Source organism: Oncorhynchus masou, chromosome 6, assembly GCF_036934945.1.
Source record: "Oncorhynchus masou masou isolate Uvic2021 chromosome 6, UVic_Omas_1.1, whole genome shotgun sequence".
Classification (NCBI taxonomy): Eukaryota; Metazoa; Chordata; class Actinopteri; order Salmoniformes; family Salmonidae; genus Oncorhynchus; species Oncorhynchus masou.
In genome coordinates this window covers 30,301,949-30,317,362 of record NC_088217.1, presented here as the reverse complement: position 1 = coordinate 30,317,362, position 15,414 = coordinate 30,301,949, and the positions used below count along the sequence as shown (strand labels likewise).

At 48.4% G+C, this 15,414-nt stretch overlaps 1 protein-coding gene across 1 annotated transcript in view; it reads right to left on the bottom strand.

Annotated features, from left to right (window-relative positions):
- Positions 1-15,414, bottom strand: part of LOC135541877 (inositol 1,4,5-trisphosphate receptor type 1-like) — a 187,051-nt gene that overhangs the window by 89,101 nt on the left and 82,536 nt on the right. Inside the window, exons 40-42 of the mRNA XM_064968332.1 lie at positions 3,934-3,981; positions 2,559-2,694; positions 720-907 (exon numbers count right to left, since the gene is read on the bottom strand). Of these exons, the coding sequence (XP_064824404.1) occupies positions 720-907; positions 2,559-2,694; positions 3,934-3,981 (372 nt within the window). The remainder of the gene's footprint in view (positions 1-719; positions 908-2,558; positions 2,695-3,933; positions 3,982-15,414) is intronic.

Sequence of the window (15,414 nt, the reverse complement as noted above, 5' to 3'; positions counted from 1 at the left end):
AGTATAGAAGTGTTGTGTGGCATGGTGAGCCATCCTCTAAGGGAGCAGGGAGGGAGGGAGCGAGGGGTGTGGACTAATGTAAAATGGCTGCCTTATACAGGATCAGAGCATGCCAGTACATGATAGACCAATGCAGTGGAAGGTCTACAATAGGCCTGGTACTGTTCCTATCCAAGGACTGACAGTGCCTCAAGAAAGTATTCATACCCCTTGACATTTTGTTGTGTTACAAAGCGGGATAAAATGGTTGTAAAATTTGTTGTTTTTTTATTAAGGATCTACACAATATATTATGTAATGTCAAAGGGGAAGAAAATTCAAAGCATTTGTAAAAAATGTATAAAAAAGAAACAGTATTCAACACCCTGAGTCAATACATGTTAGAATCACATTTGGCAGCAATTACAGCTGGAAGTATTTCTGGGTGAATCTAACAGCTTTCCACACCTGGATTGTGCAACATTTACCAATTTAAAAAATATATTCTTCAAGTTCTGTCAAATTAGTTGTTGATCATTGCTAGGCAACCATTTGCAGGTCTTGCCAAGTCAAGGGGTGTGAATAATTTCCGAAGGCACTGTATCTTTCTCATCTGTGAAGTGTGTTTGGACCAATGATGCATCTTTATGGCATTGAAATGCACTTAAAAAAATGTTTGGGCTTCAGATTCTCCTGACACACCCACATCCTTTTGATTGACAAGTGGCTCTGAGACTCACTTGGATGGTGGTGTTCCCGCCCTCCAGCAGGGCGATGGCCAATAGGATGCTTTCCTGGAAGACGCGGTCACTGGTGGTGTTCATGATGAGGTCTATGACGAGGTCGGAGGCTCCCTCCTTGTCCAGGTGACACTGTACCTCTGACAGGCTCATCTCGCTTCGACTCAGGGCCCCCATACCACCGAGACCTGGAGGGAGGGACAGTGAAGGGTCAGGAGTGTGATTCTCCCTGTTCTCCTGAATCATAGCGATAAGGAGAGGTTTCAAATCTTTATATCTAAAATCTTACTTCCAAACTACTCAATCACATGGAACCTCTGGCGAAATAGGAAAGTGCCATCTTCCAGGCAGTTGCCTACATGTGTATTTCATTATCGAACTATTACATATTAATTTACAATGTACTTGCATATAGAATTAGAAAGTGAATGCACGTTTGCCACATTTCAAATATATACTTTTATTTGATAAGAAAACATCAAGAGGGGCTTTCCTGTGAGAATGTAAAATAGGGCCTATTCTGCTTATTTCACATGTTAACACAAGTATTATTGATAACGCCCTTGGCAGCCTTTACCAGCGCAGGCAGGCACGCAGGCAGGCATGCAGGCAGGCAGGCAGGAAGGCAGGCACGCACATACACACATGTACACACAGTGCTAAGAAGTCCAGACTCTCGTTTCTGCAACAGGTGCAACCAGGAGGCCGTTTTCACAGGAAGTAGTAGTCTGTCACCTACCAACAGCCAGAACTGGTTCAAACAAGCGAAGGGTGGGTTGACTTGCTATGGTCTGGAGGGTTGCCAGGCAGTGTCTTGGTTCACATGGGAAACATGGTGAACCAGGAACTAGGCTTATTTCTCAACCCATTCCCATAAGTGGCACAGGGGGTCTAACAGTACTAGTACTTTGTTTGACATGGCTGGGGATTTAGATATGCTATAACTGGGTAATATGATGTCACGCTATATCAATAAACAGTACAGCTGACACCATGTTAAATGTGATAACACTACATTTACATTCACAGCTATATAGAAATACATGACAACACTTCATCTCCATCCTGGTGACTGACTCATAGGCCTATATGTTGACAACACTACATAGAAAACTCAATATTTTGACTTGAAATAGTGAGGTCAGATCATCACGCAGTACTTATTATGAGAAGATTACAGTGTTGGGCTTGGTGTGCTCACAGTCACAGGGCCGAACAAGACCTAGACCTCTGTGTGTGTGTGTAGATAGGCCTATTGGTTATATAATAGAGAGATAATGAGAAGACCTGTTTGGGAAACAATATCAATATCCCTATCCACCACCATCCATCACAGACAGACTTTCACCTCTCAAAGTTGCATTATCGCATGATGGTATGTGGGTGTGTGGGAATGTTTATGTGTGTGTGTGTCAATATAGAGGAGTCTTTTCTTTGGCAGGTGGCAGAAGTCCAGAGTTCAGAATGAGGTCAGAAGAATATGCAATGTTGTCATGTTTGGTTCCTGTGTGCACTAGAAAGAAACTCATGCTTTTTTGACATCTGTATCTGGCAAATTACTTCTACAACAGTTTGTGACAACTTACATAAAATGTACAAAACAAACAGATTCAATTGCACGCTGGATCAGAATTACCTGAGTTAACCTTTTCATCCAAAACCATGGACAAACAGGGAGAGAGATGGAGAAGAAAACAGACAAGAGAACAGACAGAGACAAGAGGAGACAGACAGACACAGATGACAGAGAGACAAAGAGAGCAGACAAAACAAAGGAGATGACAGATCAATAAATACTATATATAGATACCATACCAAGCGACAGAGAGGTGCTCTCACCTGATTGGCTCTTGCCGGGTCCTACTGGAACCAGGGTTGCGTTGCTGAAGGCCGTCAGGCTGTCCCTCCGCCCAGCACTCCTACTATGGAAGTTACCATAGTAACGGTTGACCAGAATCTGCCTCAGCGCCTCACCCTTCAGAGAGAGGGAAATGGTGGTGTATTAGTGTGATGATGTAAGAGACTTGAGAGGGAGTCTATCATACAGTGTACATTATGTGCACCATATATCCATCATCATGTCAATGAGGCCCACTTGAACTGATTAAAGGAGTTTGAAGAGAGAAGGGACATGAGGTAGACTGCCAGGACCAATCCAAATAAACATTGTGTTCATGAACTGCACTTAAGTAGTATAGTTTCGCAAAGATGAAGACTAGAGTTGAGTTCCGATGCCTAGTTTGGTTTGGTTGGCATAGGGTTCTGAAAACACCAGGGTTATGGGTTTGATACCTGCATGGGCCACCTATGTTTCTGTGGATAAAGCATCTGTTAAATGTCTATAGTGTTATTACTCTCCCGTCATTCTCATTCACGTATTGAATAAACAACCAATAACACAGGTAAAGATCAGTCATCAAGCTTGTTATATCTCTATCCCTGGTAGAAGTACGACGGGAATTTGGGTCCTAGCTGCTTTCAGACAGGCCAGCAGGGGGGCCATCCCTCCCACACCATCGGCATGACTAATCCAGAAACCTGTGGGCATCAGCACCATAGAGAATAGAACCTTATCTGTCACTGGCAGGAGGCAGATGAATGGGCATTGTGTGAAATGAGCTACACAATCACACGTTGAGAGCCAATCATCCAATCACATTCCACAAACATGAGCTCACATCCTTTACCTCCACTCCTAGGTTCCTTGGAGACAAGTGTGTGGAGGTGGGAAGGTAACATATGTTGTTTAGGTTTGTTCGCCTGTGCTAGGTAGCATTACCCAGTCAGTATTGTAGACTGTTAAGAAAAAGTCACTGAAATACAAGCTTATCTATTCGACACATTAAGTCAACCATGATTATACTGTATGATGTGCACCAAGTCAGCTAACCACAACTGTAGGGAAAGGGCTGCAGTGGGGTTAGTACAAACAATCTGTAGAGTTCAGTGACAGGTTGAGGGTTCAGGCTAGGGTGAAAGCCTAACAATCTCAGGGGTCAGTCTTCATCATAGAATGAGTGTTGGGGTTTCTGTTAGGGTTAGGTTCAGAATTACCTATCCTCCTCTGAAACTATGTTTAGGCTTATGGTTATGTTCATGTTAGGGTCCTCCAGTTGTTTAGGTTTTAGTTGGGGTTCAGGATTTATGGTTTATGGTTGGTTCAGGATTTATGGTTTATGGTTGTGTTCATGTTACGGTCAGGGTTAGTACCTACCCTCCTCTGGTCGTCCAGTATTTTCTGTGGCTGGTTGAGATCCAGCTGCTGGTGGAGTGAGGTGGGTTAGTACAGCCCAGTGGGCCAACAAACAAACGCAGGGTTAGTCCTCATGCAGCATTTGTATGGCCAACATACAGAGACACATAGTTAATAACTTATTAATAATTTCATTCATTATGGACGTTAAGGTGTAGGGTTGTGCTGTGCCATGCCATTAACAGTGGGTTAGAGCAGGGTGGTGTGAAAGTTAGTGAGGGGTCAAAGCAAAGGGAGGGGTCAGCAGCGGTGAAGATGACTATTAATCAGGAAGTGAAAAGTGAAGGAGAAAATCAACAGTTCACTATACTTAACAACTTACCCAATTTCAATCTGCAAAGTAGGCCATAGTACTCCTGTCCAATATAGATATGCACAAATAAAAGTGATCTATGGTTCTCATCGCTCTTAAATAGACCCTTGCCCTTTTGGAGAGATGAGCAAACAAACACTGGGCTACACTTGAGGTTTTGCTTTGATAGGATCCCAGGTCACTTCTGCTATGTGCTACACATAGGGTTGCAAAGAGTTGGAAACTTTCTCATAAATTTCCAGAATTTTTTCAGAAATTTTCCATGGTAAGTTAAGCCCTAGAATTTGGGGAATTTTGATTAAATTCATCAAAAAGTTAGCTTATAACTGTGAACCTTTTTTGTGGGATACACAAGGCAATTCTAGGTCTTGTGGCATATTTTGGTTAAACTATCCACAATTCAATGGAATTGCAACCCTCTGCATGCACAGTGCACTCTTACATCACATGTACAGCTGATTCTCAAGATCTTGCACACTAATGAGATGCTATTGAGCCCTTACTACTACACTGTCTGAGCCAAGGACTACATGCTTTCTGGTAAGTTTTGATTACAATACTGGGTGGGGTGAAAATATTTTATACGACATACATGATATTTTGTTAACTAATAAATAGTAGCCTATAGCAAAGTGTGTTTAAATCATTTCTACCTTGAAAACAATTTCTGCAAGTTAGTTATTGCTACCATCTGGGTTTTTGCTTGCTTGAGCCTGCTAACTGAGGAGTGTTAATTCACCTGTTTCCATACATGTTTCATCGAAAAAATGTATCTTACAAAAGAGTTATCTTATAAAGGAACTGCTTAACTATTTATCTGTTTCTCATTTTTTTCTAATCTTTACAGGAAAATGCCACGGGCACTATCTGATGTGTGGAGACATTTCACTGTAGCTAATGTAAAAGGAAAAGCAGTGTACATTTGAAAATACTGTGCCAAATCATGTGTGAAGAATGCAACAAAGACGCAGAATCATCTGGCCAAGTGCATAAAGTTCCCTCTCCGCCCACAACAAGCAACCTTTGACAAAAGTCCCTCTACTTCTTTTCGAGGTGAAAATGATGAATCAGACACCTTATCGATAGCAACAGCTTATGGTCCTCCTGGAATCAGAAGTTTTTTTGACTCAATGGAGGAACATAGTCAGAGAAATGCGCCCAGCATACACCCCTTCAACCAGACATCCTTTATCTACTCATTTGCTGGATGCAGAGTTCAACAGAGTTCAAGTGAAGGTCAAGCAAATCATAGAGAAAGCAGACTGTATTGCAATCATCTCTGAAGGGTGGTTGAATGTTCGTGGGCAATAATTAACTACATCATCTCCACCCCTCAACCAGTATTCTACAAGGTAGAACAGACGCACCGGTCTCTACATTGCAGATGAGATGAAGGCAGTCATCAATGACCTTGGACCACAGAAGGTACTTGCACTGGTGACAGACAATGCTGCGAACATGAAGGCTGCTTGGTCTCAAGTGGAGGAGTCCTACCCTCACATCACACCCATTGACTGTGCTGCTCATGCATTGAATCTGCTCCTCAAGGTCATCATGGCACTGAAAACAATAGGCACACTACAAAAGAGCCAAGGAAATGGTTAGGTATGTGAAGGGTCATCAAGTAGCAGCTCTTGGCAGTCTGGCGAAGTACACTTCCAAGCAAGGGCTTTGGGATGGAGATGCAATATGGCAGTCGTGACAACATATCTCATCAGCCACCTGGTGGAAGGGACTTTGTGGATCTGAGGCTCTTTCCCCTGTTGCCTCCATCATCCTCCAAATCCCACCAACATCAGCCGCCTCAGAACCCAACTGGTCCTTGTTTGGGAACACACACACCAAAGCATGCAACAGGCTGACCAAAACAAGTGTTAAAAAATTGGTGGCCATCCGGGCAAATCTGAGGCTTTTTGAGCCTGACAACGAGCCTTCCTCAACAAGGTTGGAAAGTGACAGTGACAATGAGTCCTCAGAATCTGATGTTCAAGACGTGGACATTGAGGAGGTCCAGGAAGAAGACATGGAAGCCTGAGTGGAAGACAACCAAAGCTTTAGTTTCTAGACTATCATTTTACAGATGTATTTTGAGAAAGGTTTTTGGGATCATTGGGGATCATTCAATATTCCCTTTCTTTTGTTGTTCAGTGAAATCATCCCATGTGAAGAGTCAACTCATTTAATTAAAGTTCAATTTGTAACTAAATCGTTTTTTTTTTCTTCTATTGGAAGGATTTAATAATTTGCAATTATGTCTACTTATGATAAGGTAAAAGGTGTATGTTTCTGTCTCCATATGACATGGTAAATATATCCAATGCACCAAACATCTAGATTTAATTGGCATTAATATTAATTTGCATTATTTCCGTTAATTCCCACAGAAAGATTCCACCTCTAAATATTCCCCAAAATGTGCAACCCTAGCTACACAGGAATCATCCAAATACAGTATCTACATTCGTAATTCCTGGTAGCTAGCTACAACTGCTTGGAGTAGGACCAGGCTCCCATGAAATCATGTTCATTACATAAGACACACTAGAAGGGGAGTGGAGGGAGGTGTGGATGGGGAGGGAGAGAGGGGGTTAACATAATGTTGCTCAGGAGGGAACCAGGACACTGAACTAGTGACACACAGGAGCTTAGAGAGCCCATATGTCACCAAAACAACACAGAGAATAAAACAACAAAACACAACACTGGGGCACTGCCAGCAAAACCATGGGTCCCCCTGAAACAAGGTCAGACAGCTCTGCCAACACAACCATGGGTCCCCCTGAAACAAGGTCAGACAGCTCTGCCAACACAACCATGGGTCCCCCTGAAACAAGGTCAGACAGCTCTGCCAGCAAAACCATGGGTCCCCCTGAAACAAGGTCAGACAGCTCTGCCAACACAACCATGGGTCCCCCTGAAACAAGGTCAGACAGCTCTGCCAACACAACCATGGGTCCCCCTGAAACAAGGTCAGACAGCTCTGCCAGCACAACCATGGGTCCCCCTGAAACAAGGTCAGACAGCTCTGCCAGCACAACCATGGGTCCCCCTGAAACAAGGTCAGACAGGACAACACAGGGGCTCTGCCATAACCAGAGGGCTGTTGGTGTGTGGAGGGGTTGTTCTATCCTTGGGGGTAATGAAAATCCCCTAAAGTCCCCACAAGGATAGTAAATCAAGAAGAATTATCCCTCGTGGGGACATTTCTCACATCCCCATGAGGACAAAGGCTATTTTAAGCATAGGGGTTAGGTTTATGGTTACAATTCGGGTTAGGGTTTCTGTTAGTGTGTCCCAGTAGAGAAGCAGAGGCAGGGTTGTCCTACTGCAGCTCAGTCAGACAGTCAGAAGTGGCTACACCATCCTCTCCCACTGTGACCACATCAAAGCCAGACAGCCACCGTCATGCAGATCTGCTCCCTCTCCACACCGCCCACGGGCCGACCACAGTGACCGCACAGCAACTCCTCATGCTCACCACATCCTCTTCAAAAACCGTTCCACCGAGTTGGAATCTCCCCGCGGCAAGCCCCTGCTGTCGGTCTCTGAAATCTCCAGCTTCCCCATCAGAGGAAACACACACACAGTTTTATGTGTATACACACACGCGTGCAAGCTTATGTACAGGGGGGGGGGGGTGCACGTCCATGTGTTTGTGCTTTAGCAGGCGGAGGGAGGCGGAGTCATGTTTAGTTTTGTTGTGACCGAAATGGATCCTGGGGTTTACCGCTTGGCTGCTCACTGTGTCCAAACACCATAAAGACATCAAGGGAACCTAATTAGAATAGTATGTTGCTCTGTCATTTTCACTGCAACTGACCTGCTTTTCTCAAACATGTACCACCCAAGACCTAGAGCCAAGGTGAGTTCCAGCCTAGTGAGTGTCAACTTTTGGTAACAATTGGCTGGTCTGGAACTACATTCGTACTTGGTTAACCATGGGGACCCATTTAGTAAGGTAAAATAATAATTCAGAACTGTACTGTATAGAGCTGATACAATTCCCTATTCTACATGAGTATCAGATCTGCTATACACCATTTGTATCGGACTGCTCTGTGATGTTAGACTCTGCTGAACAGAGCACAGGTCCCTCTAACTGATTTGCCTTCCTCTTTAAATCCTGGGCCCAGGTGTTAAGGGAAGATTTTAAAACCTGGCAATCTGCATTGGAGCCAACTCCACTACCTTACATAACAAGCAGAGTGAGGCAACACAGGCCCCAGCTCAGGCGGAGGACGATGTGAATGTGCGTGTACTCTGCAGTCACGGCCTCACCTATCAGTTGCCAAGCTAAGGTTGGTCCATACGGTACATTATGAAATACCTCATTCAACCGTCAAACACTGAAGTGTATACGCGTGGTGTCCTATCCTGGTTCTGGGGAACCCAGTCAACCCACAGGGTTCTAGCCTAACACTGACATTCGTCTTCACCTAACCAACATCAATCAATATTGAAGCCCTTGATGTGTTGAATCGAGATACAGGTAACTGCCAAAATAAAGGAAACCCCAACATAAAGTGTCTTAATAGGGCGTTGGGCACCATGAGACGCCAGCACAGCTTCAATTCAACTTGACATACTTGGCGACACCATTCTTCCACAAGAAATCCCATAATGTGGTGTTTTGTTGGTGGTGGTAGAAAACACCGTCTCAGGCACCGCTCCAGAATCTCCCATTAGCATTCAATTAGGTTGAGATCTGGTAACAGACACAGACATCCTTTTAACCCTCTTTCAAATTCACTGAGATCTCTTCTTCTAGCCACATTCTTCTTCTAGCCACACACATTCTCCTGCTCTGCCTCAGTGGCACCGAGGAGATCCACTTTCACAGGAGTAGAGGGTGAAAGGAGAGGAGCCACAAGCACTTTTTTCTATTGTAATTGACGGTACGCTTGTTTATTCCATGTGTAACTCTGTTGTTTGTGTCACCCTGCTTTGCTTTATCTTGGCCAGGTCACAGTTGTAAATGAGAACTTGTTCTCAGCTGGCTTACCTGGTTAAATAAAGGTGAAATAAAATACATTTTAAAGAAGCCCAGCCGGTGTGAGGATCACCTCCAACACACTACAAAGCCACAGAAACAACCTCTAACTCCACTTAGGCTACAGACACAGTGTGAGTGTCTGCAGGACTGTATGTGTGAGAGAGGAAAGGAGAAAAGGAGAAAAGGGGAAAAGGGGAAAGGAGAAAAGGGGAAAAGGGGAAAGGAGAAAAGGGGAAAAGGGGAAAGGAGAAAAGGGGAAAGGAGAAAAGGGGAAAGGAGAAAAGGGGAAAGGAGAAAAGAAAGGGAAAGGGAGAAAGGAGAAAGGAGGGGAAAGGAGAAAAGGGGAAAGGAGAAAAGGGGAAAGGAGAAAAGGAGAAAGGAGAAAAGGATAAAGGAAAAGGGGAAAAAAGAAAAGGAGAAAAGGAGAAAAGGGGAAAGGAGAAAAGGGGAAAGGAGAAAAGGAGAAAGGAGAAAAAGGGGAAAGGAGAAAAAGGGGAAAGGAGAAAAGGAGGGGAAAGGAGAAAAGGGGAAAGGATAAAGAAAAGGAGAAAGGAGAAAAGGGGAAAGGAGAAAAGGGGAAAGGAGAAAAGGGAGGAGAAAAGGAAAAGGAGAAAGGGGAAAGGGAAAAGGGGGGAAAGGAGAAAGGAGAAAAGGATAAAGGAGAAAAGGAGAAAGGAGAAAAGGAGAAAGGAGAAAAGGGGAAAGGAGAAAAGGAGAAAGGAGAAAAGGAGAAAAGGAGAAAGGAGAAAAGGGGAAAGGAGAAAAGGGGAAAGGAGAAAAGGAGAAAGGAGAAAAGGGGAAAGGAGAAAAGGGGAAAGGAGAAAAGGAGAAAAGGAGAAAGGAGAAAAGGGGAAAGGAGAAAAGGAGAAAGGAGAAAAGGAGAAAGGAGAAAAGGGGAAAGGAGAAAAGGGGAAAGGAGAAAAGGGGAAAGGAGAAAAGGGGAAAGGAGAAAAGGGGAAAGGAGAAAAGGAGAAAGGAGAAAAGGAGAAAAGGGGAAAGGAGAAAGGAGGAAAGGAGAAAAGGGGAAAGGAGAAAAGGGGAAAGGAGAAAAGGGGAAAGGAGAAAATGGAAAGAGAGAAAGGTGGGATGTTGTGAATGACATTTGAAAGGAGCTAAGAGATGGAAGGGAAAAAGGAAGGAGAGAGAGGAGGAATCAGGGAGAGGGAGAAATGTTGGCTAGAAAAGGTAGAGTGGGCGAGGTTGTCTGGCTTGCTTTCCTAAATACTGCCTTGTTATTACATCAGAGCTGGCAGCAAGAAGGGAGGGGCACTTAACAGGTGTGGATAGGGAAGGCTGTAGATAGCTATACTGTATACCACCCACCATGACCCTGTACCCCCCTATACCCTCTGACCTTGTACGCCCAATAGCCCCCGACCCTGTACGATAACCCCGACCCTGACCCTATAACCCCCGACCCTGAAACGGAGAAATAGCCCCCGACCCTGTACGGAGAATAGCCCCCGACCCTGTACGCCCTAAAGCCCCCGACACTGGACGAAAATAGCCCCGACCAGGAACGGAGAATAGCCCCCGACCAGGACGCCCTATAGCCTCCGACCCTTTACGGGGATAGCCCCGACCCTGTACGGGAATAGCCCCCGACCCTGTACGCCCTATAACCCCCGAAGGGGTACGCCCTATAGCCCCGACCCTGACGTCCTATAGCCCCGACCGTGTACGCCCTATAGCCCCGACCCTGTACGCCCTATAGGGAAAACCCTGTACGGAGGAATAGCCCCGACCCTGTACGCCCTATAGCCCCGGCCCTATAGCCCCTGAAAAGGTACGGCCTATAGCCCCCGACCCTGTACGCCTATTAGCCCCCGACCCTGTGGCACGCCTATTAGCGCCCGACCCTGTACGCCCTATAGCCCCGACCCTGTACGCCCTATAGCCCCCGACCCTGTACGCCTATTAGCCCCCGACCCTGTACGCCTATTAGCCCCCGACCCTGTACGCCCTATAGCCCACGACCCTGTACGCCCTATAGCCCCCGACCCTGTACGCCCTATAGCCCCCCGACCCTGTACGCCTATTAGCCCCCGACCCTGTACGCCCTATAGCCCCCGACCCTGTACGCCTATTAGCCCCCGACCCTGTACGCCTATTAGCCCCCGACCCTGTACGCCCTATAGCCCCCGACCCTGTACGGCCTATAGCCCCCCGACCCTGTACGCCTATTAGCCCCCGACCCTGTACGCCTATTAGCCCCGACCCTGTACGCCCTATAGCCCCCGACCCTGTACGCCCTATAGCCCCCGACCCTGTACGCCTATTAGCCCCCGACCCTGTACGCCCTATAGCCCCCGACCCTGTACGCCCTATAGCCCCCGACCCTGTACGCCCTATAGCCCCCGACCCTGTACGCCCTATAGCCCCCGACCCTGTACGCCCTATAGCCCCCGACCCTGTACGCCCAATAGCCCCCGACCCTGTACGTCCTATAGCCCCCCGACCCTGTACGCCCTAAAGCCCCCGACAATGTACGCCTATTAGCCAGCGACCCTGTACGCCCTATAGCCCCCGACCCTGTCACCCCTATATCCCAACCCTGTACGCCCAATAGCCCCCGACCCTGTACCCCCTATAGCCCTGACCCTGTACCCCCTAAAGCCCCGACCCTGTACCCCCTATAGCCCCGACAATGTACGCCCTATAGCCCCCGACCCTGTACGCCCTATAGCCCGCGACCCTGTACGCCCTATAGCCCCCGACCCTGTACGCCGTATAGCCCCCGACCCTGTACGCCCTATATCCCCGACCCTGTACCCCCTATATCCCGACCCTGTACCCCCTATATCCCGACCCTGTACCCCCTATAGCCCCGACCCTGTACCCCCTATATCCCGACCCTGTACCCCCGACCCTGTACGCCCTATAGCCCCCGACCCTGTACGCCCTATAGCCCCCGACCCTGTACGCCCTATAGCCCCCGACCCTGTACGCCCCTATATCCCCGACCCTGTACGCCCTATAGCCCCGACCCTGTACGCCCTATATCCCCGACCCTGTACCCCCTATATCCCGACCCTGTACCCCCCCTGTACGCCCTATAGCCCCGACCCTGTACGCCCTATAGCCCCGACCCTGTACGCCCTATAGCCCCGACCCTGTACGCCCTATAGCCCCGACCCTGTACGCCCTATAGCCCCGACCCTGTACGCCCTAAAGCCCCGACCCTGTACGCCCTATATCCCGACCCTGTACCCCCGACCCTGTACGCCCTATATCCCGACCCTGTACGCCCTATAGCCCCGACCCTGTACGCCCTATAGCCCCCGACCCTGTACCCCTATAGCCCCCGACCCTGTACGCCCTATAGCCCCGACCCTGTACGCCCTATAGCCCCCGACCCTGTACGCCCTATAGCCCCGACCCTGTACGCCCTATATCCCGACCCTGTACCCCCGACCCTGTACGCCCTATATCCCCGACCCTGTACGCCCTATAGCCCCCGACCCTGTACGCCCTATATCCCCGACCCTGTACGCCCTATATCCCCGACCCTGTACCCCCTATATCCCGACCCTGTACCCCCTATATCCCGACCCTGTACCCCCTATATCCCGACCCTGTACCCCCTATATCCCCGACCCTGTACCCCCTATAGCCCAGACCCTGTACGCCCTATAGCCCCCGACCCTGTACGCCCAATAGCCCCCGACCCTGTACGCCCTATATCCCCGACCCTGTACGCCCTATAGCCCCGACCCTGTACGCCCTATAGCCCCGACCCTGTACGCCCTATAGCCCCCCGACCCTGTACGCCTATATATCCCTGACCCTGTACCCCTATATCCCGACCCTTACCCCCTATATCCCGACCCTGTACGCCCTATAGCCCCCGACCCTGTACGCCCTATAGCCCCGACCCTGTACGCCCTATATCCCCGACCCTGTACCCCCTATATCCCGACCCTGTACCCCGACCCTATATAGCCCCCGACCCTGTACCCCCTATAGCCCCCGACCCTGTACGCCCTATAGCCCCGACCCTGTACGCCCTATAGCCCCCGACCCTGTACCCCCTATATCCCCGACCCTGTACCCCCTATATCCCGACCCTGTACCCCCGACCCTATATAGCCCCGACCCTGTACGCCCTATATCCCCGACCCTGTACCCCCTATATCCCGACCCTTACCCCTATATCCCGACCCTGTACCCCCTATATCCCGACCCTGTACCCCCTATATCCCCGACCCTGCACGCCCTATAGCCCCCGATCCTGTACCCTCCAACCCTGTACCCCCTATAGCCCAGACCCTGTACGCCCTATAGCCCCCGATCCTGTACCCTCCAACCCTGTACCCCCTATAGCCCCCGACCCTGTACGCCCTATATCCCGACCCTGTATGCCCTATATCCCTGACCCTGTACCCCCTATAGCCCAGACCCTGTACCCCTATAGCCCAGACCCTGTACCCCCTATAGCCCAGACCCTGTACCCCCTATAGCCCAGACCCTGTACCCCCTATAGCCCAGACCCTGTACCCCCTATAGCCCAGACCCTGTACCCCCTATATCCCCGACATTGTACCCCCTGTATCCCCGACATTGTACCCCTATAGCCCAGACCCTGTACCCCCTATATCCCAGACCCTGTACCCCCTATATCCCTGACATTGTACCCCCTGTATCCCCGACATTGTACCCCCTATATCCCCGACATTGTACCCCCTATATCCCCGACCCTGTACCCCCTATATCCCCGACCCTGTACCCTCTGACCCTGTACCCCCTATAGCCTCCTCCTGCAAAGGCAAAGCCAGTGTCTCTGGGACAACAGCTCCTCCGCACTTGTATTGGCTATTACTTCTCAAGGTCACACATCAGTGGAGGGGAAAGAGGTAGAGAGAGAGAGATGCAGGCTGGGTTCCAGGGAGAGAGAGAGAGCGGCAGGGCGAGAGGTTTAGAGAGGCAGGGAGAGGTATAGAGAGAGATGCAGGCTGGGTTCCATGGAGAGGGAGAGAGAGGCAGGCTGGGTTCCAGGTAGAGGGAGAGAGAGGCAGGCTGGGTTCCAGGTAGAGGGAGAGAGAGGCAGGCTGAGTTCCAGGAAAAATAAAAAAAGCCAGCCCGGTCGTTATGTAACCATCGCCCCAGAGCTGGCATCGCCCCAGAGCTGGCAGCGGCCCAGGAATCGTGCAACTTGCAGGCAGGGAAAACTAGGACACAGCCGCACACGCACACACACACCTTCCTAGTCCTAGATATACCGTCACAGTGCCCCCTACTGACATCCTGGGGAAAGCCCAGACCTCACGTAGAATGAGGAAGACACTGAAAAGGTAGATAATGGAGAGAAAGGAAAACTTAAAATCAGGAAATTGCGAAAAGAAGAGAAGGTAAATAAATGGCACACACATGAGAAGCCAACATTACTGGTCCAAAATTCATGTTATAGGTCAAACAGACAGTATCAGAAGTTATATTAAACTCTCCTCTTACGACAGCAGGTAGCCTAGCGGTTAGAGCGTTGGGCCAGTACCTGAAAGGTTGTTGGTTCAAATACCCGAGTAGTCAAGGTGAAAGATCTGTTGATTTGTGTCCTTGAACAAGGCACTTAACTCTAATTTGTTCCAGGAGAGCCATACTACTATGCTGACCCTGTAAAACAACATTTCCCTGCAGTTCTTCCTGACTAGGAAATACCCCTGGTCCTGCTGCAGTATCATTGACTAAAGCTCCTCCTGAAAGCTCCCTTAATCCTTCTGGGGAAATAGGGAGGGACGTTCCTAAATGAACCATGTACACACATTCCACAGCCCTTTTGAAGGCCCTATAAAAAATACATTAAAACAACTCAACCTACTGTCGTGAGTTAGAATAGTAGAACACACAAGGTGCACCAGCAGGTTTTCTATTATGTCAGTCAGTGATAGTCACTGAATCAGCCCATGTCAGCAAAACATTTACCTAAAATTAGTATTCATGGTTGAATTAAAAGGGCCCCTCCATTGGTTTTGTTAGTCAGTCTCACTCAGATATCACATTAAAAACGGCAAACATTTCTCTCTACCCTATGGCAAAATGCGTAGAATTGCAGGAAATTAGTATAAATGCATAAAATGTGTTATAATATTGCAAGATCTTCTCTCTGCCCTATGGAAAAATGTGTAGAATTGCTGCAAAC